This window comes from Rhinopithecus roxellana, chromosome 1 (assembly GCF_007565055.1).
Source record: "Rhinopithecus roxellana isolate Shanxi Qingling chromosome 1, ASM756505v1, whole genome shotgun sequence".
Classification (NCBI taxonomy): Eukaryota; Metazoa; Chordata; class Mammalia; order Primates; family Cercopithecidae; genus Rhinopithecus; species Rhinopithecus roxellana.
Genome location: NC_044549.1, coordinates 127,735,474 through 127,760,825, shown reverse-complemented (window position 1 = coordinate 127,760,825; position 25,352 = coordinate 127,735,474). Strand labels below are relative to the sequence as shown.

Sequence of the window (25,352 nt, the reverse complement as noted above, 5' to 3'; positions counted from 1 at the left end):
ATGTCCAACCAATAGAGAATTGGTTAAATAAATTTTATCAGGTAATTAGTTATGCTTGATAGGTTATTATGCAGCCATAAAAAGTCAGCATTTATTGTGTCCTTAGTATGTACCAGACATTTTGCTTAGTATTTACACAGATTATTTTATTTAATCTCATATAAGCCTGTGAGGTAGATAATACTATAATTCCTCTTTTATAGATGAAGGAATGAGGCTCAAAGAGGTGAAGTAACTTGCCTGATGTTACGCAGCTAGTGTTAGAGACTTCAGAAAAGTATTAACACAGAAAGATATTTGTGTTAAAAGACAGAAGCAGCAGGTAAAATGTGATCCCAGTTTTGGGAAAAAGAATCTGTATGTAAGTGTATTTATATACACAGATGGTAAAACTAGTTTAAGAATAATAAAGGTGCTGGTGAATTACTGAGTGTACTTTTTCTTATTTGTAGCATTTAGCTTTTCATGAAAATGAGTTGTTTTTGTTCATTAACAAAGAGGTTGTTTTTAGTAATAAGCTAGTCACAAGCTAAGATGTAAGAGCTCTGTTTCTATAGCTTAATGCTTCTGGTGAGACAGGGCATCTGGATCAAATAAAATCACTCTGTGTACAAAAGGTTTAAAATAATCCTTTTGGATTATATGTATAGTCACTGTGTTGGCCAGGCTGGTCTTGAACTCCTGACCTCTGGTGATTGGCCAGCCCTGGCCTCCCAAAATGCTGGGATTATAGGCATGAGCCACTGCACCTGGCCATTCGTGGTCTACTTTTGATAATTATTTTGTAACCTTCCTTTCTACCTGCCATATATCTTTCTCCCTGCTTGTGAATTGTTATGATCCTAGAAACAAAAAATGTGGCCTGGTATGGTGGCCTCACACCTGTAATTCCAGCACTTCGAATCACTTGAGCTCAGTAGTTCAAGACCAGCCTGGCCAAGATGGCAAAATCCCATTTCTGACCAGGCACCGTGGCTCACACCTGTAATCCCAGCACTTTGGGAGGCCAAGGCGGGTAGATCACCTGAGGTCTGCTAAAAATACAAAAATTAGTGGGGCGTGGTGGCGCACACCTGTAATCCTGGCTACTCTGGAGGCTGAGGCAGCAGAATCGCTTGAACCTGGGAGGCAGAGGTTGCAATGAACTGAGATCGTGCCACTGCACTCCAGCCTGGGAGACAGAGCGAGACTTGGTCTCAAAAAAAAAAAAAAAAAAAAAATTATGTTTTAACAACAAATATCTATTTTGGATTTTTAAACTCCTTGCAGAACTAAGTCAATGAAAGAAACATCAAGAAGTAATACAGACATTGTAATTTATTGGGATATATGAATACAATATTTTAAAACATTTTTAGCCTTTCAAATACTTCTAAAACTTAAAAATTATAGAAGTACAGATACAAAAGGATGAATACATGACTCCACTTAATTGAGGTACCTAGAATCGTCAGATTCATAGAGACAGAAAATAGAATGGTTGTTGCCAAAGGCTGGAGAGAGGAGAGAATGGGAAGTTACTGTTTAGTGGGTACAGAGTTTTAGTATGGAAAGATGAAAATGTGCCGGAGATGGACGGTGGTGATTCCATGACAGTGTGAATGTACTTCATGCCACTAAACTGTACACCTACAAATGTTTAAACTGGTAAATTTTATGTTATGTATATTTTATCACAATAAAAAAATTAAGTTAAAAAAACAACATATGAGCCCCTCCTTACACCTGCAGAATCATCCCTTTTTTTTTCCCTCAGCTCAGAGATGGCTGCTGACCTCACTCTTTTAGAGTGAGACCGCAAAATAATAGTTTATGTGATACAAATTTAAAAAACAAAAACAAAACCAGCAAACAGTTCCACAGATAACAGGGAAAAGAGTCCTTTCTGAAAGGGCATAGCCTTAATGTAAATCCAGGTTTACTAAATAGTTTCAGTCATGAAACTGGGGAAAGCATGAGTCCCAGAGAAAACATTTAGATCAGAAGGAGTTTATTAAGAACATGATGAAAGGCTTTAATAAGTTTGGTACCTAAAATGTAAAGGTTTATTTGAAGAATTAACCCCAAGTTACTTTGCTCTTTTAGAACTGGGATGTCAAATTGGTTTGGCAGTGACTTACAACAGTGCTGTGATGAGGATTCAGTGGCTATGTCTCTGCCGTGACTAATCCATAGGTGTTGCAGGGAGAGTGAAATGAACCAGGTATTAGTTATGAACGGTGAATGCCTAGGCCCTCTGCTGGATGTTGCATTTGCTTTGAAGGGTCTATGTAGTCCCTACACAATGGAGTTGTGAGACAAGTACTTTCAGTGTAATGGTGGTATGTACAGGGTGTTGTGGTTGTGCAAAATAAGGCATTTCTGGAGAAGATCAGGGTGACATCTGAGTAGAGCCTTGATGTATAATGAAAAGTCATGGTGTAGGGACAAGGGATTCAAGACTTCCTCCTAAGGATGACTGGATTAATTTTCTAATGTTGCATAACAAATTACCACAACCTTCGTGCCTAATAACCCAGTTACTATTTTATAGTTCTGTAGGTCAGAAATCTGGCATGGCATGACTGGGTTCTCTGCTCAGGGTCTTGCAAGGCTAAAATCAATATGTTGTCCAAGCTGCGTTCTCATCTGGAGCTCAGGACCCTTTTGTATGCTCACGTGGTTGTGGTAGAACTCTGTCCTTTCTGGTTATAGTACTGGGGCCTTCATTTCTTGCTGACCACTTTCAACTCCTAGAGGCTACCAGCAGCTCCTTGCCACGTGCCCCTGTAGGCATTTTGCTTTCCTCAGAACAGCAGAAGTACATCTCTCTGCCCTCTAGACCCATATTTGAAGGGCTTATGTAATTAGTTTAGACCTATCCAGGTAATCTTTTGAGGAACTCATAGTCAACTGATTAGTAACCTAGTAACCTTAAATATGCCTTTAAAATCCCTTTACCCTATAATGTAACAATTATGGGAGTGATATCTCATTATATTCACAGGGCAGGGGTCATTTGGGGTCGTCTTACGATTTTGCCTGTCACAATGGCCAAAATGGTTTTTCTTTTTTTAAGTTTTTGTAGAGCCAGGACCTTACTATGTTACTCAGGCTGTCTTGAACTCCTGGCCTCAAGTGATCCTCTTGCCTTGGCCTCTCAGAGTGTTGGAATTATAGGCATAAGCCACTGTGCATGGCCAAAATGGTTTTTCTTATACTGAAATTGAGTATAACTGTGGTCAGTTAATAATTAGGTAGTGAGCAATAAAATATTAATTGTGGGTCTGGATGTAGATGTCAGATTTTTTGGTTAGCAGCTTAGAAAGCTGACTCAGGTTTCTTATGGCTATTGCAATTAATCAGCTCAAGCTTTGTTTGAAGGAACCTAAATCCCTTTATATCTTGAAGTGAGGATAGCCCATTAAGGAACCCGGCACCTGGGACAAATGCTCAAGTAGTTAGTTCTTTGTGCACTGTTTTATACTTTATACTCACATCCATTTTCTCGTATAATCCTTACTCTTTGAACTCCGGAGGAAGATCAACAAGCCATCAGGCCACGTTTTGCCAGATAGTACTACTTTTCTGGGGAGAGTATGTTTTAGAACCTGTTAAACTTTGTAAACCCCGTTTGATTTTTTGTCAGTTTCTCCAGAGCTGATGAGGCTCTCAGTTACTGATTAGAACATATGAGGCCAAGGTGTAAGACATAATGCCAGTTTTTAAGATTTGCAGTGAGATATACTTTTTAAGCAGTTGGAAGGTCACTGTCTAAGGTAGCCCTTTCCTGGCATCTGGATATTTGGAAAGCTGAATTAATAAAAAAGCTGAATCTTAGACTTGATGGAATCACAACAGAGAGAGTTGATTAGTCCTGTAGTCTAGTAGTACTTTTCTAATTACTTTTCTAACTTTTTATCACCCAGTGACCATTGTATTAAAGGAGTTCTTACATATAATCATTTATAAATACATAGATACAAAAGACTGCCTCCATAATGGCAGCCTTTGAGGCACCTACAGCCTTTGAAGCTGGTGCTGGCAAGGTTTGCAAATTATGGCTCTAGGTGTGGGAAGGGTTTACTGAATTTATCTTAGCTTTAATGAAAGCTATTTCTGATGTTCTTTGAACATTTGTAATTTGAATGTGGTGTTCAAGGTAGGCTCAAATTATCTCCAAGACTGAGACTAACACTACACAGTGACTGTGCTTTCCCTCGCTGTTTTCTAAGTGCAGTGTTGACTTTTAGTCACATATTTTCTAGACATTTAAACCATTGCTAAGGCTTCAACTTTATTTCACATTCATTAATTTTGTTGTTTATATACTTTTTTTTTGAGATGGAGTCTTGCTGTGTCACCCAGGCTGGAGCGTAGTAGCGCAATCTCAGCTCACTGCAACCTCTGCCTCCCGGGTTCAAGCGATTCTCCTGCCTCAGCCTCCTGAGTACCTGGGATTACAGGCGCACGCCGCCACTCTTGTTTATATTTTTAAGTCCTTATTCTTCCTGCTTTGTCTTTGGTGGGAGAGGATATCTCATCCCTGAAGGTGACTTCTGCACATAGCTGATTTCATCTGTTGTATTAATTTTTCTGGTTCATCTTTTAGAAGGTGTTGGAGTTCTTAGTTGTAAGCAACAAAAACGTAGTCAATCTAGGTAAGCAGAAAAAGAATTTATTGAAGACTCTTTTGCCTACAGAATTTCCTTGAGGTCCTAAAAGTCTGAGCTGATTACTACGTTCAGTTATACTGGGGAGACTGCTCTGTGTTGCAGGGGCTTCATCTTGGCACTGGCATCACGTCTTTCACTTCACAGCTTATATCTGCGTGGATGCATGAACTTCTGTCTCCATTGTCATCAGATGATGAACTTTTTTTGCATGTCTGTTTTTTCACATCACTCACTTATGACTCGAAGTCTCATGTGTTTCATTGATGGAGCTCAGGTTACCCTGTCTCAGATAAAAAGAAGATTGGATTAGTAAGTTTTCTGAGTTCTAACTTACGGACTTACAAGAGCTATTTACAGAAAAAAGGTTATTAAACTTTTGTCATATTTGTAGATGCTTTTCCTCACCTCCCAGTTAAACTGCTGCTTTGATTTGTGTTTCACATGAAAATCTCTTTCCCATTCAGAGATTGTAGAAATAGACTCTTGTATTTTTTGTATTTCAATTAAAAAAATACTTAAATCTTTAATATAGCTTAAATATGAAGTAAGGATCTGATATGTGTGTCTTGCCCCATATGGATGGCCAGTTGTCCCAACATTTATTCAATGTCTATCCTGATGCAAAATGTTATTTTTATCGTAAGCTAAATACGTATATCTGTCTAGATGTATATATGTGTATATAGAGTATGTGTATATGTGTGTATATATGTGTATATAGAGTATGTGTTTGTTTGTATACTGTTCCTCACAACCTCTCAGTTCCACCCTAGCCACAGCAATTTGTGCACAGATACGACAGACCAGAGTTCCATTTGTTCATTCATTCATTCGTTTATTTAACAAATATTTATTAACTGCCTTTTGTAAAGTGCAGACTACAAAAAGAGGTAAGGTATCGTGACTCATTCATTTCTCAAAGTAGAGCTGAGTTCAGATCTATTTTGCTATGGGTATAGGGGGATCTCGAAGTTTTGGTTTTATACTTTTAGGGTTTTTTTTAGGTCACCTTAGAGTAGACCCCGGACCCCTTGTTTAAATTTTGAGCCCTTTCTCCTGAGTTGTTTTGCATTGAGGATTATAGGAGTCAGGCTGTCAATTACAGAGCTAAATGGAATAGCATCTCAGTATTTAGCAGTGGTATTCAAGGTAGGCTCAAAGCAAGGCCATTAATTAGGTGGGCAAGTGCTGTTTATCTGCATTTCATACTATTGAATGTTAGAGCTAGAAGGTAGAAGGGATCGTAAAGATTGAATTGGCAGCCTTTTTTTGATGAACTTCTAATTTTGGAATAATTTTGATTTATAGAAAAGTTATAAAGGTAGTGCAGAGAGTTTTTATGTACCCCTCACCTGGCTTCAGTTTTCTCTAATATTATCATCTTACATTAGCATCATGACTTTATTTTATATATATGGAGACACATAGTTCTCAAAAAGTTCATGTAGCTAAGATCATAGTTCTAGTTGGTGGCAGAGTTAGGCCAGGGACCTGGTAGGTAGCCTGGATTTTCTAGTTGATTATATTTGTTATCCTTTTCTGCTTTTCATGTTTTTGCTCTTTTCCTTTCTTTCACTGAATTCTTTGGGCGTGGACTGAGAGAAGAACTACCTAGTACATAGTTCACTGGTCAATATAGTCTCGCTAATTTGTGCAATAATTTTTAAATCTAGACTTCCTCCAATTCTTCAACACCAACAAGAACGAGGAGCAGGACATCTTCATTTACAGAGCAACTTGATGAAGGTACACCCAATAGAGAGGTAAGTTTGGAATTCTTTTTCTAGTATACCTCTCACAAGAAACTAATTAATCTAAAATGAAATGCTGTTGATAACAAAATGGGAAACTATTTTGACAGGTCAGCTATTTAATTCCTAGGTAGAGTTTTATTAGTAACACAATTAGTCTTTTTTTTCACAAATAGCAGTTATGATTTATGTATATATGTATATATGTATGTATGTATGTTTTTGAGACTGGGTCTGGTTCTGTCACCCAACTTATGAAAGGAGCTTATGAAAGTTGCTTTTGCCCTATATTTTTGAGAGTCTTTATTTTTCTACTCTGTGTAAATATGCTGGAAAACAGTCTTTTTCATTTCAGCTGTTCTGGTGGTGATCTTCCATTTTGGTTTTAATTTGCATTCTCTGATAACTAACAAGATTGAGCATTTTCATCTGTTTATTGGCCATTTGATGTCTTCTTTTGTGAGTGCTTAAGTCCCTTGCCCATTTTTCTATTGGATTATCTTTTTTAAAAATTGATTTGTAGAAGTTTTTAAAAAATATAGAATACATAGGAGTTTTTTGTTGAATATATATCTTGCAGATATCTTCCCATTCTGGCTTGCCATTCATTTTTTTTTTTTTTTTTTTTTTTTTTTTTTGAGACGGAGTCTCGCTCTGTCACCCAGGCTGGAGTGCAGTGGCCGGATCTCAGCTCACCGCAAGCTCCGCCTCCCGGGTTTACGCCATTCTCCTGCCTCAGCCTCCCGAGTAGCTGGGACTACAGGCGCCCGCCACGTCGCCCGGCTAGTTTTTGGTATTTTTTAGTAGAGACGGGGTTTCACCGTGTTAGCCAGGATGGTCTCGATCTCCTGACCTCGTGATCCACCCGTCTCGGCCTCCCAAAGTGCTGGGATTACAGGCTTGAGCCACCGCACCCGGCCTGCCATTCATTTTTTTAACGATGTCCTTTGATGAACAGAAGTTCTTAGTTTTAGGCCAAATGTGGTGGCTCATGCCTGTAATCCCAGCACTTTGGGAGGCCAAGGCAGGAGGATTGCTCGAGTCCAGGAGTTTGAGACCAGCCTGGGCAACAAAGTGAGACCCTGTTTCTACAAAAAAAATAAAAATTAGCCAGGTGTGGTGGCATGCACTTGTGTGGTCCCAGCTACTCAGGAGGCTAAGGCAGGAGGATTACTTGAGCCTCGGAGGTCAAAGCTGCAGTGAGCCATGATTGCGCCAGTCTAGGTGACACAGTAAGACCTAGGCTTACTTGAAAAAAAGAAAAAAAAAAAAACGCCTGGGTTCCATCTATGTCCCATCCCTGACAGTACCTTCTATCTTAGAAGGTTAACAAAATGAGAAACCAGATAGGGTGGAGGGAGATTATGAACAAATTAATTTATTGTCCTTTTAATAAAAAACTTTATATAATTGAAAAATCCTTTATTATAAAATAAGTTGAAATAAGGTTTAGATTGCACTCTGTGGTCCAAAGTACCTGTTAAAGTTGTCAAAAAAGCTTAAAAAGCAAGGAGATGAAGTGATGACAGTGCTTTGTCATTCTATCCGAAACCATCTCTTAGCTAGGATTGTTAAAATTTAGAAAGAAATAAATAACCTTTAGCTGACTTGGTCGATTGTAAAAGAGTGCTAAAACCAAATCTTTCAGAAATAATTGTTTTGTAACAGTATATTCAATTAAATTGTTTTAAAGCATCCTAGATTTTTAAAAAGTATTTTTAAAAAGTGGTTATCAGTCAGCCGGGTGCGGTGGCACGTGCCTGTAATCCCAGCTATTTGGGAGGCTGAGGCAGGAGAATCGCTCGAACCTAGGAGGTGGAGGTTGCAGTGAGCTGAGATTGTGCCACTGCTCTCTAGCCTGGGTGACAGAGTGAGACACTGTCTCAAAAAAAAAAAAAAAAAAAAGCAATGGTAGCAATCAATATAATTCTGCACTATTTTCAGTGTTTCACTTTATTGTATGCAAACTAATATAATGTCAATCAATATGCTGAGTATAGAAATGATGCCATTAATACTGATTACAAAAACGTTACAACTCAGTACTGCAGCTTTCATTCGAATTGGTTGTATGTATAAACTGAGTTCAACAATATTGTATTTGAAATCGTAAATGCAATAACGTAAGTAATGCTTAAGAAAATAAGATCTCAGGAAACTGTATATACTGTGTACTTTTATGCAACTTTATCAGATCATTTCAGTATATGCACCAAGGATATAGCGTATATGACATGAACTTTGAGTGCAAAAACTGTACTATGTACCTGTTTATTTTGCTCTCAACATCTAAATAAAGGTGTTTTGTTTTGTTTTGTTTTTTAAATTGTTTTAAAGTAGTCCCCATCAGGACAATTTGTATGTATTTTTACAATTTTTTTTTTTTTTTTTTTGAGACGGAGTCTTGCTCTGTCTCCAGGCTGCAGTTTGCAGTTCAGGGGTGCGGTCTTGGCTCACTGCAACCCCCGCCTCCCAGGTTCAAGTGGTTCTCCTGCCTCAGCCTCCCGAGTAGCTGAGACTACAGGTGGGCGCCACCACGCCCAGCTAATTTTTTGTATTTTTACTTGAGACGGAGTTATACCATGTTGCTGAGGATGGTCTCAATCTCTTGGCCTTGTGATCTGCCCGCCTCAGCCTCCCAAAGTGCTGGGATTACGGGTGCGAGCTACTGTGCCCGGCCGTATTTTTACAATTTTTAAATTAGCTTATACCCTATTATCTAGAAATCCCATTTCTAGAAATCTGTCCTGTAGAACAATAGCATTTTAAATGTATATCTGCAAGGCTTACTGTAGTAAGCTATTTATAATACTAAAAAGATGATAAAGTTTGATTTGCAATATTAAGATTTTCTCCAAACTAATCTATAGACTCAGTGCGATCCCAGTCAAAATCCTTATAGGTTTCTTTTGTTGTCATCATCATCATCATTATTATTATTATTATTTTTTGAGACAAAGTCTCACTCTGTCACCAAGGCTGGAGTGCAGTGGTGCGATCTCAGCTCACTGCAGCCTCCGCCTCCCAGGTTCAAGCAATTCTCCCTGCCTCATTCTCCCAAGTAATTGGGATTACAGGCACCCACCACCATGCCCAGTTAACTTTTTGTATTTTTAGTAGAGACAGAATTTCACCATGTTGGCCAGGCTGGTATTGAACTCCTGACCTCAGGTGATCCACCTGCCTCGGCCTCCCAAAGTGCTGGGATTACAGGTGTGAGCCACCGCGCCCGGCCTTTGTGTCCCTTTTATAAAGAAGCCTAAGGCACTCCAAACAAAGACAGATTTATTTGGGTTTATATGCAGTATTTACCAACACAGGAAAGCAGACATATTAGTATTTTCAGCAATAGAGAAAAATGCAAAACCTTTTTTTAATTGACAAGGAAGTTAACTTAATGAAACCATTCTACTAGCTAAGCATTCCAGATATGTAGACTTTACTGTGTCTACTGTTGCTATGGACAAATATTTGTGTTTTGAGCTAAATTTCCACATTTTTCTTCCAAAGAAAAAAAAAAAGCATTTTTTTGTCTTTTGAGACAGGGTCTCACTCTGTTGCCCAGATTGAAGCATAGTGTTAAATCTCAGCACTCCACAGCTTCAACCGCCTGAGCTCAAGTGATCCATCCACCTCGGCCTTGTAAAGTGCTGGGATTACAGGCATGAATCACCATACAGGGCCAAAACAAACAAACAAACAAACAGAAAAAAAAACACTTAACACTTAAAATAAATCCAAGCCAGGCACAGTGGTGTGCACCTGTAGTCCCAGCTACTCAGGAGGCTGAGGCAGGAGGATCCCTTGAGCCCAGGAAATGATTTTTCAGTATGGTGTGAAGTAGGGATCAAGTTTCATCGCCTCCAATATGTTTATCCAGTTGTCTCATCTTTTTCACACTGCTCTACTGTTGTACATTTTTTCATTAATTGTGTCCCTATGTCCATATTTGAGTGGCTTTGTTCCTGAGTTCTCTGTTCTGTTCCATTGTTCTCTTTGTCTTTGATACCACACTGTCTTAATGAGTATCGTTTTACATTCACGCTTTATATTCATGTCCATATTTGAGTGGCTTTGTTTCTGAGCTTTCTGTATTCTGTTCCACTGTTCTCTTTGTCTTTGATCCAATACCATACTCCCAGCTATTCGGGAGGCTAAGGCAGGAGAATTGCTTGAACCCAGGAGGCAGAGGTTGCAGTGTGAACCAAGGTCGTGCCATTGCACTCCAGCCTGGGCAATAAAAGCAAAACTTCATCTCAAAAAAAAAAAGGGACATAAAAAAATCTGTATTATTGTAAACATTGAAGGCAGAGGAGAGTAGACTGAATTTGCATTGACTCTGAAGTCTACATAAGTCTACTCTGGGTACTCTCCTATCCTGCGCAAATGACAGATCTGTCTCTTTGATCATAGCACTCTCTACTGGTGATCCTAGGCATAGCCCCACTATCCTCAGTCGGGCTTCCTGTCCTTGTTGTTGTTTGAGGTTAATCTTTTTTGCTTTCCTAGGTCTGGGTTGCTTTAGAGCAATATGTAATGTAGGATCCTGTAAGGGATTAACTAGAGCAAATGAAGCTAACATCCTCCTACCTCTGCCCCACTCCAGATTGGACCTGGACTTTTTCAGAGATAGGGTCTCACACTGTGTTGCTCTGGCTGGCCTCCAACTCTTGGGCTCAAGGGACCCTGATTGTTTTTTTAATTGAGTTTAAATTCATATAACATAAATTAACCATTTAAAGCAAACAGGTAGCATTTAGTACATTCCCAGTGTTGTACATTCATCACATCTATCTAGTTCCATAACCTTTCCATCACCCCACAATGAAACCCCATGCTGATTAAGCAGTCATTCCCATTCCTCCTTCCTCCAACCCCTGGCAACCATTAATTTGCTTTCTGTGTTAATGGATTTACCTTTTCTGGATATTTCATATAAATGGAATCATTGGGTATGTTACCTTTTGTGTCTGACCACTTTTACTTAGCTTAATGTTTTCAAGATTCATTTGTGTTGTAGCATGTATCTACTTTCTTTTTATAACTGAGTCTAATTTTTTTTTTAAGGGAGTAAAAATCTATGTACTGTATTAGTTTGGAATAAGACCTGGAATAGACTGGTGAGGAAAGGATGGTTTTTGGTGTTACCTGAATCAGCCTAAGTTGACATCCTGGCTTTGCCATTTGCTGACCGAAAGATTTATTAAAGTTAACTTTTCAGTCTCAGGTTTTCTCATTTGTTTAATGAGAAATTTGTGAAGTTTTGGGGATTATCAGTAAGATGGCATGTAAATCTCTAGTGTGGTAATTTGCACATAGTGGGCTCTGACTAAGTTGTTAGGGACAGCCTCGGAAGAGGGGAGGGCCTGCTCCACTTCCTCTTTTTAGGGGAGGGGAACAGATGGACTTTATGTGGATTAAGGTCCTAGGGATGTTATCTCTGTGTCGCTTTGCCTATTGAATTTGTGAAGGAGGGATTGATAGCTTCACTTTGCCTCCTATCCTGCTCTCTCCGGTTTGCTGTCTTCCTGAGACACTTGCTCATTTATTAGGGGCCATAGTAAACGTGTCCATTGTTATCCTGGGGACTCATCCATGAACAACTTGCATATTGTTTTTAAATTAAATTCCAGAATTAGGTGTGTTTTCATATACATATATGTATATATATATAATTTTTATGTGTGTATGTATGTATGTATGAGATGGAGTCTTGCTCTGTCGCTCAGGGTGGAGTGCAGTGGCATGATCTTGGCTCACTGCAACCTCTGCCTCAGCCTCTTGAGTAGCTGGGATTACAGGCATGAGCCACCACGCCTGGCTGATATTTGTGTTTTTAGTAGAGATGAGGTTTCACCATGTTGTCTAGGCTGGTGTGTAACTCTTGGCGCTCAAGTGATCCACCCACCTTGAACTCCTAAAGTGCTGGGATTACAGGCATGAACCACCACACCTGGCCCCAGTTTTTGAGAATTCTTAAGCACATTTTAGAGATTTATTTTATGTTTCAAGGCTTATATGGCTTAAAGGCATCGTTTTAGGGATTACTGGGAAGTATCTTCAAAGTTAATACATGAGAAACATTCCTTCCTAAATCCTTTATTATATTGAATATCGTGTTAATTGGTTTTCAGAGGTTAAATTAACCATGTATTCCTGCAATAAATGTCACTTGTTTCTGGCATATAATCTTTTTTATATATTACTACATTGATTCATTAGTATTTTGTTGAGGATTTTTTTGTCTATATTCATAAGAAATGCTGGTCTGCAGTTTTCTTTTTTTGTGATAACCTGGTTTTTGTGTCAGTAATACAGGCCCCATGAATTGAGTTGGAAAGTGGTCACTTCTCTTGTATTTTTTCAAGAGTTTGTGAAGAATTGCTGTTAATTCTTCTTTAAATGTTTGGTAGAATCTACCATTGAAATCATGTGTCCTGGGCTTTTTTTCAAGGGAAGTGTTTTGATAACTAATTCAGGATCTACTTTTTATAGCTGTGTTCACATTTTGCTTCTTCCTGAGTTAGTTTTGTGATTTGTGTATCTCTAGGAATTTGTCCATTTCATTTATCTCATTTGTTGGCATAAATTAAACTAAATTTGGCCTGAGGCTACCTGTATATCTTGCGTCCCTATGTAAGGAACTGTAGCCTAACTTAGTACATAAGCAAACTGAAATCCTAAATTAGGAATGTAGTTTTTGTAACAGCTCCTGAGTCTCAGGCAGTCACAGTAGTCAAGTCTACCAATTGCAGGCTGCTAACTAAGCAGCCCATTCTCAAATGAGGCAAAAACCTTTGCTTTTAACACATAGTATAGCTTTGTAATCCTTTTCTGCAAATTCAGTGGTAATTTCTTCTCTTTCATTGCTGATTTTCATGATATGAGTCTTCTTTTTTCCCGTCTGTCAGTGTAGCTAATGGTTTGTCAATTTTGTTGATCTTTTGAAGAACAAACCTTTGGTTCCACTTTCTTGTTGCATATGCTGAGTATTCTCGTAATTGGAGTGGAAAGCTGATCTTTCATGACTTATTTTACTTAAGCCTGAGGAGTCTTGGACTTAGCAAAAGTTCCTTGAATCTAAATTACATCTTCTTTCCTGGTTTCTGGGCTGATAGATGTTTTTTCCCATCTTTTATACCCTTGGTCTTTTCATTGGCGATTAAGACTAGGGAAAGTTAGTTACCTTGTCCTTTTATGCTGTCATTTTGTTTAAAGGCTTTCTATGTAGTAAAACTATCCATATAGACAAAATAGAGCCTTGAGTTGTGATCTTGAATTTGATCAACATGATTTACCCACAGTCTGTACTGGATATTTCTTCACCTGCTGCTACTGTAAACCATTTTATTCTTGTATCTTCTGTAGAGTATATTATCACAGGTACTTTTTATAGGGGTGTCCAATCTTTTGGCTTTCCTGGGCCACATTGAAAGAAGAATTGTCTTGGGCCACACATCAAGTATGCTAACACTAATAATAGCTGATGAACTAAAAAAAAAGTCTCATAATGTTTTAAGAAAGTTTATGAACTTGTGTTGGGTCTCATTCGAAGCCATCCTGGGTCACAGATTGGATGAATTTAATTGACCCAAAATCATAAGGGTTCTACTAACAGTTGTACTTAACAGTATCTGAGAAGATAGAAACAGGACCATCTGCCAGGCGTGGTGGCTCATGCCTGTAATCCCAGCACCTTGGAAGGCCGAGGATGGTGGATTACCTGAGGTCAGGAGTTCGAGACCAGCCTGGCCAATACAAAAAATTAGCTGGGCGTGGTGGCGGGTGCCTATAATCCCAGCTACTCAGTAGGCTGAGGTGGGAGAATCGCTTGAACCTGGGAGGTAGAGGTTCCAATGAGCCAAGATCATGCCATTGCACTCCAGCCTGGGCAACAAGAGTGAAACTCCGTCTCAAAAAAAAAAAGAAACAGGGCCATCTGTCTTTGAGGAAGAGGGATTTACACCCTTGCTAAGACACTAAACTTTTTTGCTAAGGCACTAAACTTTTTAGGCCCTTCCCCCATTATTATACATGAGAGATGATAGTCAAGCCTTTGTTGCCTATGAGTAAAAAGGAATCTAAAAATCACTGAAATAAATAAGTTTTTCAAGGAATTTCAAAGAAGTTTTTTCACATGGGAAAGGACTTCTAGGCTGGATGTGGTGGCTCACACCTGTAATCCCAGCAATTTGGAAGGCTGCAGCAGGAGGAATGCTTGAACCCAGGAGTTGGAGACCAGTGTGGGCAACATAGTGAGATCCTGTCTCTACCAAAAAAAAAAAAAAAATCAAAAAAATTAGCCACGTGTGCTAGTGTGCACCTGTGGTCCCAGCTACTTAAGAGGCTGAAATAGGAAGATTTTTTGATCCCAGGAGGTCGAGGTTGCAGTGAGCCATGACTGTGCCACTGCACTCTACCCTTAGTGACAGAGCAAGACCCTGTCTCCAAAAAAAAAAAAAAAAAAAAAAAAAAAGGCTGCTGGTTGTTGTTGGAAATAATCAGTCACGATGGCATGCTGCCTAACATGCTAAATCCTCCCCGGAAGACTTCAGGACTTTCGGTCAAATCGTGCTGTGATTTGAGCCTTGAGGCATCCTTGCTGTTTTAGTCACAGAAGTAGTAGATAAAACTTAAAAAACATTGAGACATGTATCTGAGTTCACAAACAAGGTAAACATCTCCCTGGGCTGAGAGGGAGTGAATTCTTGGTCCTAGAGGGTTTGGGGTTGGGACAAAGGCAGCCATTTTCAACTAGGGTTTTGTGAGAGAATTAAGCTCTGTGGAGAATGATTTGAGTAACTGCATTTTTTATTCTTCCAAGTATTGTATGAAACTATTACCATGTTATATATACATAGTAGATACATTAATTCATTGTATACAGGCATTTGGATTTAATTTTCTCTTTGAACTCTGGTTGAGAAGGACTGGAGATGTTCTATACAGAGGAGATTTTGTGTTACAAGCTGAGAGCTAATGTGGGGCTCCTACCACTGGTGAAAGGAAGTTGAAAAAAGCTGTTGCTAACTGCTGCCTAGTGCTCTCAGTTGTCCATTATGGGAAACTGCTGTCCTTAGGGAGGCCTCATGACCAAGAATCGAATCTAACCTCACATTAGCTTGGTGACTGAGTTTGTGATAACCCCTATATTGCCATAAGGTAAGAAACTCGAACCAAGGCCTTGGGTGTCAGATTGGCTGGATAAGGAGGGATGAGCACAGGAGGAAGGACAAAGATAATACCTTTTTCAAGATGAGCCTGTAAATGAAAATTCTAAAATAAATGTTAAGAGGGCAACCAGTAAAAACAGAGATTAAGACATATTTACTCCAGATGAAATTAAAGTAATACAACAGTCTGGAAATTACTTTAAAACAACTTTCTTCAGTAAGGAAAAGGAAGTAATAATTTTCTTAAAAAGAACAGAAAATTGTGGGAGAAAAACAGGCCAAAACAAAACTAGACTAGATGGATATGAAAAAGAACTAATTGGAAATCCTAGAAATTGGCCAGGCATGGTGGCTCATGCCTGTAATCCCAGCACTTTGGGAGGCCAAGGCAGGCAGATCACTTGAGGCCAGGAGTTCGAGACCAGCCTGGCCAACATGGCAAAAACTCATCTCTACTAATTTTACAAAAATTAGCTGGGCATGGTGGCGCATACCTGTTATCCCAGCTGCTCGGGAGGCTGAGTGAGGCAGGAGAATTGGTTGAACGCAGGAGGTGGAGGTTGCAGTGAGCTGAGATGGTGCCACTGCCTGGGCGACACAGACTCCCATCAAAAAAAAAAAAAAAAAAAAAAATCCTGGAAATGAAAAAAAAATTGATGTAAACATGTAAATCACAGTAAAACTCAGACTGATGCCAGTTACAGAGAAAATTATAGAATTCAAAAAGAACACTGGCTAGGTGTGATGGCTCATACCTGTAATACCAGCAGTTTGGGAGGTCGAGGTAGGTGGATTGCTGGAGCCCAGGAGTTCAAGATTAGCCTGGGCAACATGGCAAAAACCTGTATCTCTTTATTTTCATTTAAAAAACAAAAACAAAAAGAATACTGAGTAATCCTACCAAAACCACCGAGATTAAGGAAAAATATATGATGTGCCTCATAATGATGTTTCATTCAGCGATGGACTGCATATATGACAATAGTCCCATAAGATTATAATGGAGCTGAAAAAGTCCTATCGCCTAGTGACATGTAGTTGTTGTAATGTGTTTGTGGTGATGCCGGTATAAACAAACCTATTGTGCTGCCAGTGGTATAAAAGCTCACAGTAATGTCCTAGGACTTCACCTTCACTTACCACTCACTCACTGACTCACCCAGAGCAATTTCTAGTCCTGCAGTCTTCATTCATGACAAGTGAGTGCCCTATAGAGTCGTGTCATTTTTTCTTTTTTACTGTAGTTTTACTATACTTTTTCTTTGTTTACATAGATACTTACTATGGTAGTACAGCCGCCTACAATATTCAGTACAGTAACATGATGGACTAGTTTGTAGCGTAGGAGCAATAGGCTCTACCATGTATCCTAGGTATGTAGTATGCTATGCCCTCTAGGTTTGTGTAAGTATGCTTGTCCAACCCAGCTTATTTTGCTGCTGTTCTCGTTGTGTTTTGTTTTAGTCTTTTAGCAGTCTAAAGGCATGGTTTTTAGTTTCTGTCTCTAGTGATAAGTGGAAAAGAGGGATGAGAAAAGGTCCTTACTGATTCAACCAGAAACAGAAGCTAAGAACCCATGACTGTATTTTCTGCCTTGGACACCCCTCCATGATGTTCACATGACAAAATGGCCTAACAACACATTTCTCAGCATGTATCCCCTCCCTATTGTTAAGCAATGCATGACTGTATATCCTCCACGTCTCACACTCATGTATGTATGTGTGTTTATTTAGGAAGGAAATAACAAGGTCAACAAAGACTCCTTAGGCTTTAAGGTGGCTGTCAATGAACACTAATTTTGATATACTTTGATATACACACGCATACATATATGAGAGTATGAGACATGGAGGATAGCTTGAAAGCCTTCAGTGCATATTTGCTGAGAGTTTCAGATAGTCTTCATGAATGTTCAGACATATATAACTTCAGTGTTGGTTCAACTGATGGCTTCAGTGGGGAACCACACAGAAGAGGTGGATTAAATCCTTAGCAGAATTGCAACCGAGTTAGTTTTCCATTTGAAGAGTTTGAGAGATGGAGTTGAGATAGAATCTTAGTGAGAATATTAGAGAACTGTTGCTTATGAGACTTTTTCAAGCATAAGAAGGAGATAACAAGGATAACAAAGACTTCTTAGGCTTTGAGGTGACTGTCAGTGGACACTAATTTTGATATACTTTGCTTTTGCTAGGGTTAGAGGTCATAGTGTACATTTTTGTTTGGCAGCACCTTTTGAAATGGTGGCCATTTTTCTATGCTGGACATTAGCTTTTTTGTTTTTCTCTTAAAATTTCAAATATACTCCTCTGAAGTTCTGAATTATTTTCTAATATGGACAAGAGTGACTGACTTCATTACAAAAATTAACTTTGGAAGTCTAAGAAGAGTGAATTTTTTATAGTCTTTAACTTAAATTTAATATCCATTCTAAGGATGATCTGAGTTCCTGGGAGAGTAAGATTTTCAGCAGGAGTAGAAACTAGAGCCAAAGAGGCATTTAGCATATTTTAGTATACTACTAATACTAATACTAAAATTAAGAATTTAGTGTAAATTGCTGAATCCTGTCCAAGAAGTGCTAGTTATTACGTAATATAAAAGACTTTGAAATGTTTTTCCTATTTATAATTATGATGGTCTCTAATGTAGGACCAAATGAACAGTTAGTTAAGGCTCTAGTTAGTATTCATAACTCTACAGTACTGAGATGAAAAGTTTATGTTCTTAAGCTTTTGCAGACTTTTTTTCAGATATGTTATATATCATATAATATGTAATTTATCACCATATTAGATAATGTATTAACTGCTGAATTCATGTTTCAAAAAAATTTTTTTGAGGCAGGATCTCACTCTTTTGCTCAGGCTGGAGTGCAGTAGTGTGATTACAGCTCACTGCCGGGCTTAGGTGAGCCTACTACCTCAGCCTCCCAGGTAGCTGCGACTACAGGTGTCTGCCACCATGCCTGGCAAATTTTTTGTATTTTTTGTAGAGATGGGGTTTCGTTATGTTGTCTGGGCTGGTTTTAGTTTTTATTTGGAAATAATTATAGATTCATAGGAGGTTCTGACATCTTTTGTGGGGGAGGCCCTATATATGCATCACCTATTTCTCCCCAGTAGTAACACCTTATATAACCATAGTACACTGTCCAAACAAGGAAACTGACATTGGTAAACTGTGACATCCATAGAACTTATTCAGATTTTACCAGTTTTACATGCTCACATCTTCTCTCTCTCTCTCTCTCTGAGTGTGTGTGTGTGTGTGTGTATGTATGTGTGTATAATTCTATACAATTTTATCACGTGTAGATTTGTGTAACCTCCCTCATAAAAAAATTCATTCTGATTATTATTTATTGTACATGTAATTCGTGATTGTCAGTATTTTGGTGTGTAGCATACAGTTTCTGAAAGAAAACTAAAGCACAGAAGATAATATGTACCAAAAGCACTAGTGTAACAGAAAATGTCTTTAAACTTATTATAAAGTTTCAAATGTTTCTTCTGTACATATTTTAGAGAAAAATAATGTGGTATGTAAGTACAAATAAATGATTAAAGTGTTTTATGTTTTATTCTGTCCATGTGTTTTCGTGCTATTTTTTGAATATGTAAAAATGAATGGGTCAGTATTTATAAATGTTATTCTAAGACATTGTGTTCTTTACTATGCATTTTTAAGCCCACTTTATTGAAGTATGATTGACATATAAAAAACTGTGCATACTTAAGGTATACAATGTGATGAATTTGGTGATAAGTATATACCTGTGAAACCATCACCACCATCAAGGCCGTAGACATATGTATTACCTCCCAAAGTTTTCTCCTACCGCCACTGTTATTATTTGTGGTAGAAAGTAACATAAGATCTACTCTTCGAGAACATTTTAGGCCAGCTGTGCCGGCTCATGCCTGTAATCCCAGCACTTGGGAGGCCGAGACAGGTGAATCGCTTGAGCTCAGGAGTTGAGACCAGCCCGGGCAATGTGGTGAAACCCCGTCTGTACAAAAAATACAAAAATTAGCAGGCGTAGTGATGTGCGCCTGTAGTCCCAGCTACTCAGGAGGCTGAGGTGGAGGATGGCTTGAGCCCAGGAGGTGGAGGTTACAGTAAGCTGAGATTGCAATACTGTGCTCCAGCCTGGGCGACGGAGCTAGACCTTGTCTGAAAAAAAAAAATTTTTTTTTTAAACATTATAATACAGTATTGTTAACTGTAGGCACTATGCTACAGAGAAGATCTCAATAACTTACTTAGCTCACGTGTCTGAAACTGTGTCCCGTCATGTGTTTTTTTGTTGTTTGTTTTGTTTTGTTTTTTGAGATAGAGTCTCACTCTGTCACCCAGGCTGGAGTGCAATGGCACGATCTTGGCTCACTGCAACCTCTGCCTCCCGGGTTCAAGCGATTCTCCTGCCTCAGCCTCCTGAGTAGCTGGGACTACAGGTGCGCACCACCACGCCTGGCTAATTTTTGTATTTTTAGTAGATACGGGGTTTCACCATATTGGTCAGGCTGGTCTTGAATTCCTGACCTTGTGATCTACCCACCTCAGTCTCCCATAGTGCTGGGATTACAGGCCTGAGTAACCACACCTAGCCCATGTATTGTTGTTAATTGATACTGATTTTTATAACAGAGTGCCAGGCACTCTGTGTGCAGTGGTTCCTGTTGCATATATCATTTGTATGCCAATAAGCAAGTTGTTCATAGGTTGGATTTTGAGATCGTAAACTGATCACTCATCTCCATTCCTGATCTTTTCCAGCAGCTTATTATTTCTGTGGGTGGGATGGTGGTGGGGTGGTGGTGGTGATGGTGGTACTGATGTCCATTATAGTGTTATGCATGCTGCGTGGTGAGAACACTTTGCAACATGCCATTATGATTTGTTTTTCATCATTTGTTTTATTTTTATACTTTTGCTTATTACACTGAATGAGACAGCTACTAGCCGGGATGATAGCAGAGCCTGCTTTTCTCTCTGAGTATACTATCTTTGCTTTGGATTCCTCCAAACATCCTAAAACACAGAGTGACAGTGTGGTGAGTCCTTCCACCGCTTTCTGCATTCCCTTTGTGGGGAAGCAAAGTAATTTGGCCATGTAGAAGCAAATCTCTTGTTACTTGCCACTTACTATCTCTCAAAGTATCTTCAGTGTCCTGTTGCTAACCCTGCTCTAAAAAAAATCAGAGAGTAAATTGCTGAATTCTGATGGCTGGTGTGCTTCCTGGTAGCTTTTTAACTGCAGCAAAAATAACACTGTTTTTGCTAATGTAGCTACTTTAGTAATGAAGCTGCCTTCACTTATTCTAACCTCTTTTTTTCCTAGGGAATGTTTGTTCATTAACTAAAAAAAGGTATGCAGTGCTAGATATCTCTGTTCTACTATTGATGGGAGGTTAAGAATATTTTGAGATGTGACTTACACTTTTAGGGGAAAAATTCGTTGTTATGTAAATCCATAATTAAACAGCATTGAATAGGTGGGTAGATTCTACTGTAACAGATAATTGCATCTTATTTCGCAATTACCTGTTTTTTATATATTAAACATCTGAAAGAAGAGAATTGTCTCATTTGTTTTCAACTGACTGATGTCACACGGTTTTGAATCCTGTATGTAATTTCATTTTAGGAAAGTGGATATTTTCCTGTTGAAAGTATCTGGTAAGCTCATAATGTAGCAAATTAGAATTTAGAGATGTTTGCCCAGTAAGGATAGCCTTTGGTGTTAAACACTGACTGAACTGCGATTGAGGTTCTCTTTCTTTTTTAAAAACATTTTTCCACAAATCTACTAATTACAAAAACAGAAGTTTACAATGGAGAAATGTGGCAAACACCATCAGATTGAGGTTTTTCTAAACAATAAGAATTGATTTAACTTAATTAGGTAGCTGGTGATGGAAGTAGTACATTTCTGTACTTGAACCATGTAGCCAGTAAAGACTTGGTATGCATATGGCCAGTAGCAGTCTTAAATTACTTTGTAAACTCAGTTTTAGGAAAGAAAACAGCTAGGGAGATAATGGGATTTCTAGTGATGCCTTAGCTTGGGTCTCAGGGAAAAGTGGTCTCTCCTTGGCTCTGGCTACAAGTAATATCTCATAGTTCTTAAAAACTGATTTGGGAGGGAGTCAGAAGTTCCAGTTAGAGAGACTTACTGATTTACTGTTTTGTTTATTTATTTATATATATTTGTTTGTGTGGGGTCTCATTCTTTTGCCCAGGCTGGAGTGCAGTGGTGCAGTCACAGCTCAGCTACCCTATACCCCTGGGCTCAAGCAGTCCTTCTTCCTCAGCCTCCCAAGTATGTGGGACCACAGACATACACCACCATGCCCGGCTAATCTTATTTTAATCTTTTTAGAGAGACAGTCTCACAATATTGCTCAGGCTCATCTTGAATTCCTGGCCTCAGGTGATCCTCCTGCCTCAGCCTTACAAAGTGCTGGGATTACAGACATGAGCCACTGTGTCTGGCCCAATTTACTTTGAAAAGCATAAAATGATATTGCTTTATATTTTCATGTAGTAGTAATAGAAGCTATTAAAGAGAAAAAAAAAATAGAAAAGGTTCTCCTAGGGCCACTTCCGTAAGTACGTAAAAAGTCATTTGTATTGAGTACTTACTCTGTTGTTGAAAATGCTATTAATGTTCAAGTGGAGGCTTTAGAACTTTTTTTTTTTTCTTTTGAGTGAGAGGGTCTCGCTCTGATACCCAGGCTGGAGTGCAGTGGCCTGATTTCGGCTCACTGCAACCTCTACCTCCTGAGCTTAGGTGATCCGCCCACCTCAGCCTCCCAAGTACCGGGACCACAGGTGCATGCCACCGTACCTTGCTAACTTTTCTATTTTTAGTAGAGATGGAGTTTCGCCATCTTGGCCAGGCTGATCTCGAACTCAGGTTCAAGCAGTCCACCTGCCTTGGCCTCCCAAAGTGCTGGAATTACAGGCCTGAGCCACCACACCCAGCCTAGTCAGAAACTTATTTCTCCCAATGGAACAAGGGAAACCATAGCGTAGCCCATATTAGAATAAAAATTTAGTGAGGGTCTAATCCATTATAGGCTCGCTAGGTACTGACTTTTCCTTAGGTAAGTTTTTTGAAAAATGCAGCTGTTTACCCCAAATTCTAAAATTACTATAACCTTGGTGCTCAGCAGTCAATACAATGGTTGTTGAAAGATTGAAACAATATGTAATTGAAGACAAGCCTGGCAGGGAACCTGTGTGTGCTTTTAAGTTGAATATACTTTAAAGGAGTTTTTATCTGATTTTCCTCAGTAGAAAGTATTGGTGAGTTTTGAGTATTGACATGTATTGAGCTAGTTCTGCAGGCACCTCCCTAGGAGAAAGCCTTCAGATGAAGCAATTGCATAAGGATTTAATACACATTTATTGAGCCCTTACTACTAGTCAGGCAGAATGTTAGGTCATGGGGACTAAGATGAAAATGGTAGCGTTCTCACCATGGGACGCGTTTACCTGTGTAACAGACTTGCACATCCTGAACATGTACCCCTGAACTTAAAAGCTGAAGGGAGAAAAAAAGAGAAGAAAATGTAGGGCTCTGTCCTCTGAGAGTTTATAGTTTACTTTGGAGGCAAACATGTCCACGTACACTGAAAGTACAAAGGAATTAAGGCTTCATAGAAAAACACACACACACACACACACACACACACACACACACACACACACACACAGGCATAAGGAATGTGTTAGCCTTCCAGGAACCGTATAAAGCTTCACATACAGAGCTTCACAAAATTTGAAAGCTGAAAGATGAACAGAAGTTTGGCAGAAATGGAGAAGGCATTACAAGTAGTGACAGGTCTCTAATTTTACTTCTAGAGATTCCTAATGTAAATTTACAGGGCAACTTAGGCCAATACTTTTCATAAGCTGTCCTGCATTTACTTAGATATGTGGTTTAATACAGAAATTGAAATACATATGTGGGGAGAAGTTTTTAAATGTTGTTCTCTGTGTGTTTAATAGGGTGATATTTCTGACAATTGTAGGGTAGCTGGTTTTTTGTTGTTGTTTGTTTGTTTGTTTTGAGGCGGAGTCTCGCTCTGTCACCCAGGCTGGAGTACAGTGGTGCGATCTCGGCCCACTGCAGTCTCTGCCTCCCAGGTTCAAGTGATTCTCCTGCCTCAGCCTCCCAAGCAGCTTGGATTACAGGCACTCGCCACCATGCCTGGCTAATTTTTGTATTTTTAGTAGAGATGGGGTTTTGCTGTGTTGGCAAGGCTACTCTTGAACTCCAGACCTCAGATGATCCGCCTGCCTCGGTCTCCCGAAGTGCTGGTATTATAGGTGTGAGCCACTGAGCCCGGCCAGTGTAGCTTTTTTTTTTTTTTTTTTTTTTTTTTTTTGAGATGGAGTCTCACTCTGTCGCCCAGGCTGGAGTGCAATGACGTGATCTCGGCGCATTGCAGCCTCCGCCTCCAGGATTAAAGCGATTCTCCTGCCTCAGCCTCCCCAGTACCTGGGACTACAGGTGCATGCCACCACGACGATTTTATAAAAAATATAATTTTTATATTTTTAGCAGAGATGGAGTTTCACGATGTTGGCCAGGCTGGTCTTGAACTCCTTACCTCAGGTGATCCACCTGCCTCGGCCTCCCAAGGTGCTGGGATTACAGGCATGAGCCACCGTGCCAGCCCAGTGTAGCTTTTTTATATGGACCACAATCATGTGTCAAGTCATTTACTTCAAACAGAATATGGACTCTTGCTGTTCTTCCTCTTAAGCTAAATATTTTAGGGAGCCCCTTCATTTCCTTTCTCCATAATTGGTCCATTAATTTTCAATATATTAACTGGCCAAGAGAATTGTTGATCTCTGTAAAGTATATTTTGTATTTTATGCAGTTGTCCCCAACCTTTTTGGGACCAGGGACTGGTTTCGTGGAAGACGGTTTTTCCATGAACTGGGGGCACAGGGATGGTTTTGGGATGATTCGAGTGCATTACATTTACTGTGTACTGTATTTCTGTTATTATTACATTGTGATATGTAATGAAGTAATTATACAACTCACGACAATGTAGAATCAGTGGGAGCCCTTAGCTTGTTTTCCTGCAACTAGATGGTCCCTTCTGAGGGTGATGGGAGACAGTGACAGATCATCAGGCATTACATTCTCATTAAGACCACACAACCTAGATCCTTCACATGCGCAGTTCACAGCAGGGTTCATATTTCTATGAATATCTAATGTCATCACTGATCTGATAGTAGACAGAGCTCAGGTAGTAATGCGAGTGATAGGGAGCAGCTGTAAATGCAGATGAAGTTTCGCTTGCTCACCCACCGCTCTCCTGCTATGTGGCCCCGTTCCTAAAAGGCCATGAGTTGATACTGGACTGTGGCCCAGAGATTTGTGACCCCTCTTCTACAGTGTGTAGTATATTACATTTTTAGACATAGAAGGTATTCATTGTGATGTTACATGGATAGGTGCCGTGTATACAACTGGAAGATAAAAGTTAATTCCTATGTTCTCCCAACCTTTCTTCCCTATCTAACTTTAAGGAAATGTCTTAGACTGATAAAATTTGATAGCTTTTTATTAGAGGGAAGAGGAGGTACTTAAAGTTTGTCTTTATTAGGGAAAAGTTGAAACATATTACAAAAGTGGAAATAGTGTTGGTACAAGAACCCCTCCCCATATCCATTACCCAATGCCAATAATTAATAACTCATGGCCATCTTGTTTTATCTATTACCCTACCCCCACA

General features: G+C 39.3%; 1 protein-coding gene across 5 annotated transcripts in view; it reads left to right on the top strand.

The window, feature by feature from the left end:
* Positions 1–25,352, top strand: part of GOLGA4 (golgin A4) — a 124,038-nt gene that overhangs the window by 1,832 nt on the left and 96,854 nt on the right. For 3 of the 5 annotated variants that reach the window (XM_010376623.2, XM_010376624.2, XM_010376625.2), the window contains exons 2-3: positions 6,329–6,418; positions 20,541–20,639. In XM_010376623.2, the coding sequence (XP_010374925.1) occupies positions 6,329–6,418; positions 20,541–20,639 (189 nt within the window). Of the gene's footprint in view, positions 1–6,328; positions 6,419–20,028; positions 20,040–20,540; positions 20,640–25,352 lie in introns of those variants that run through there. The other 2 variants (XM_010376627.2, XM_010376626.2) reach the window with 2 other exon arrangements.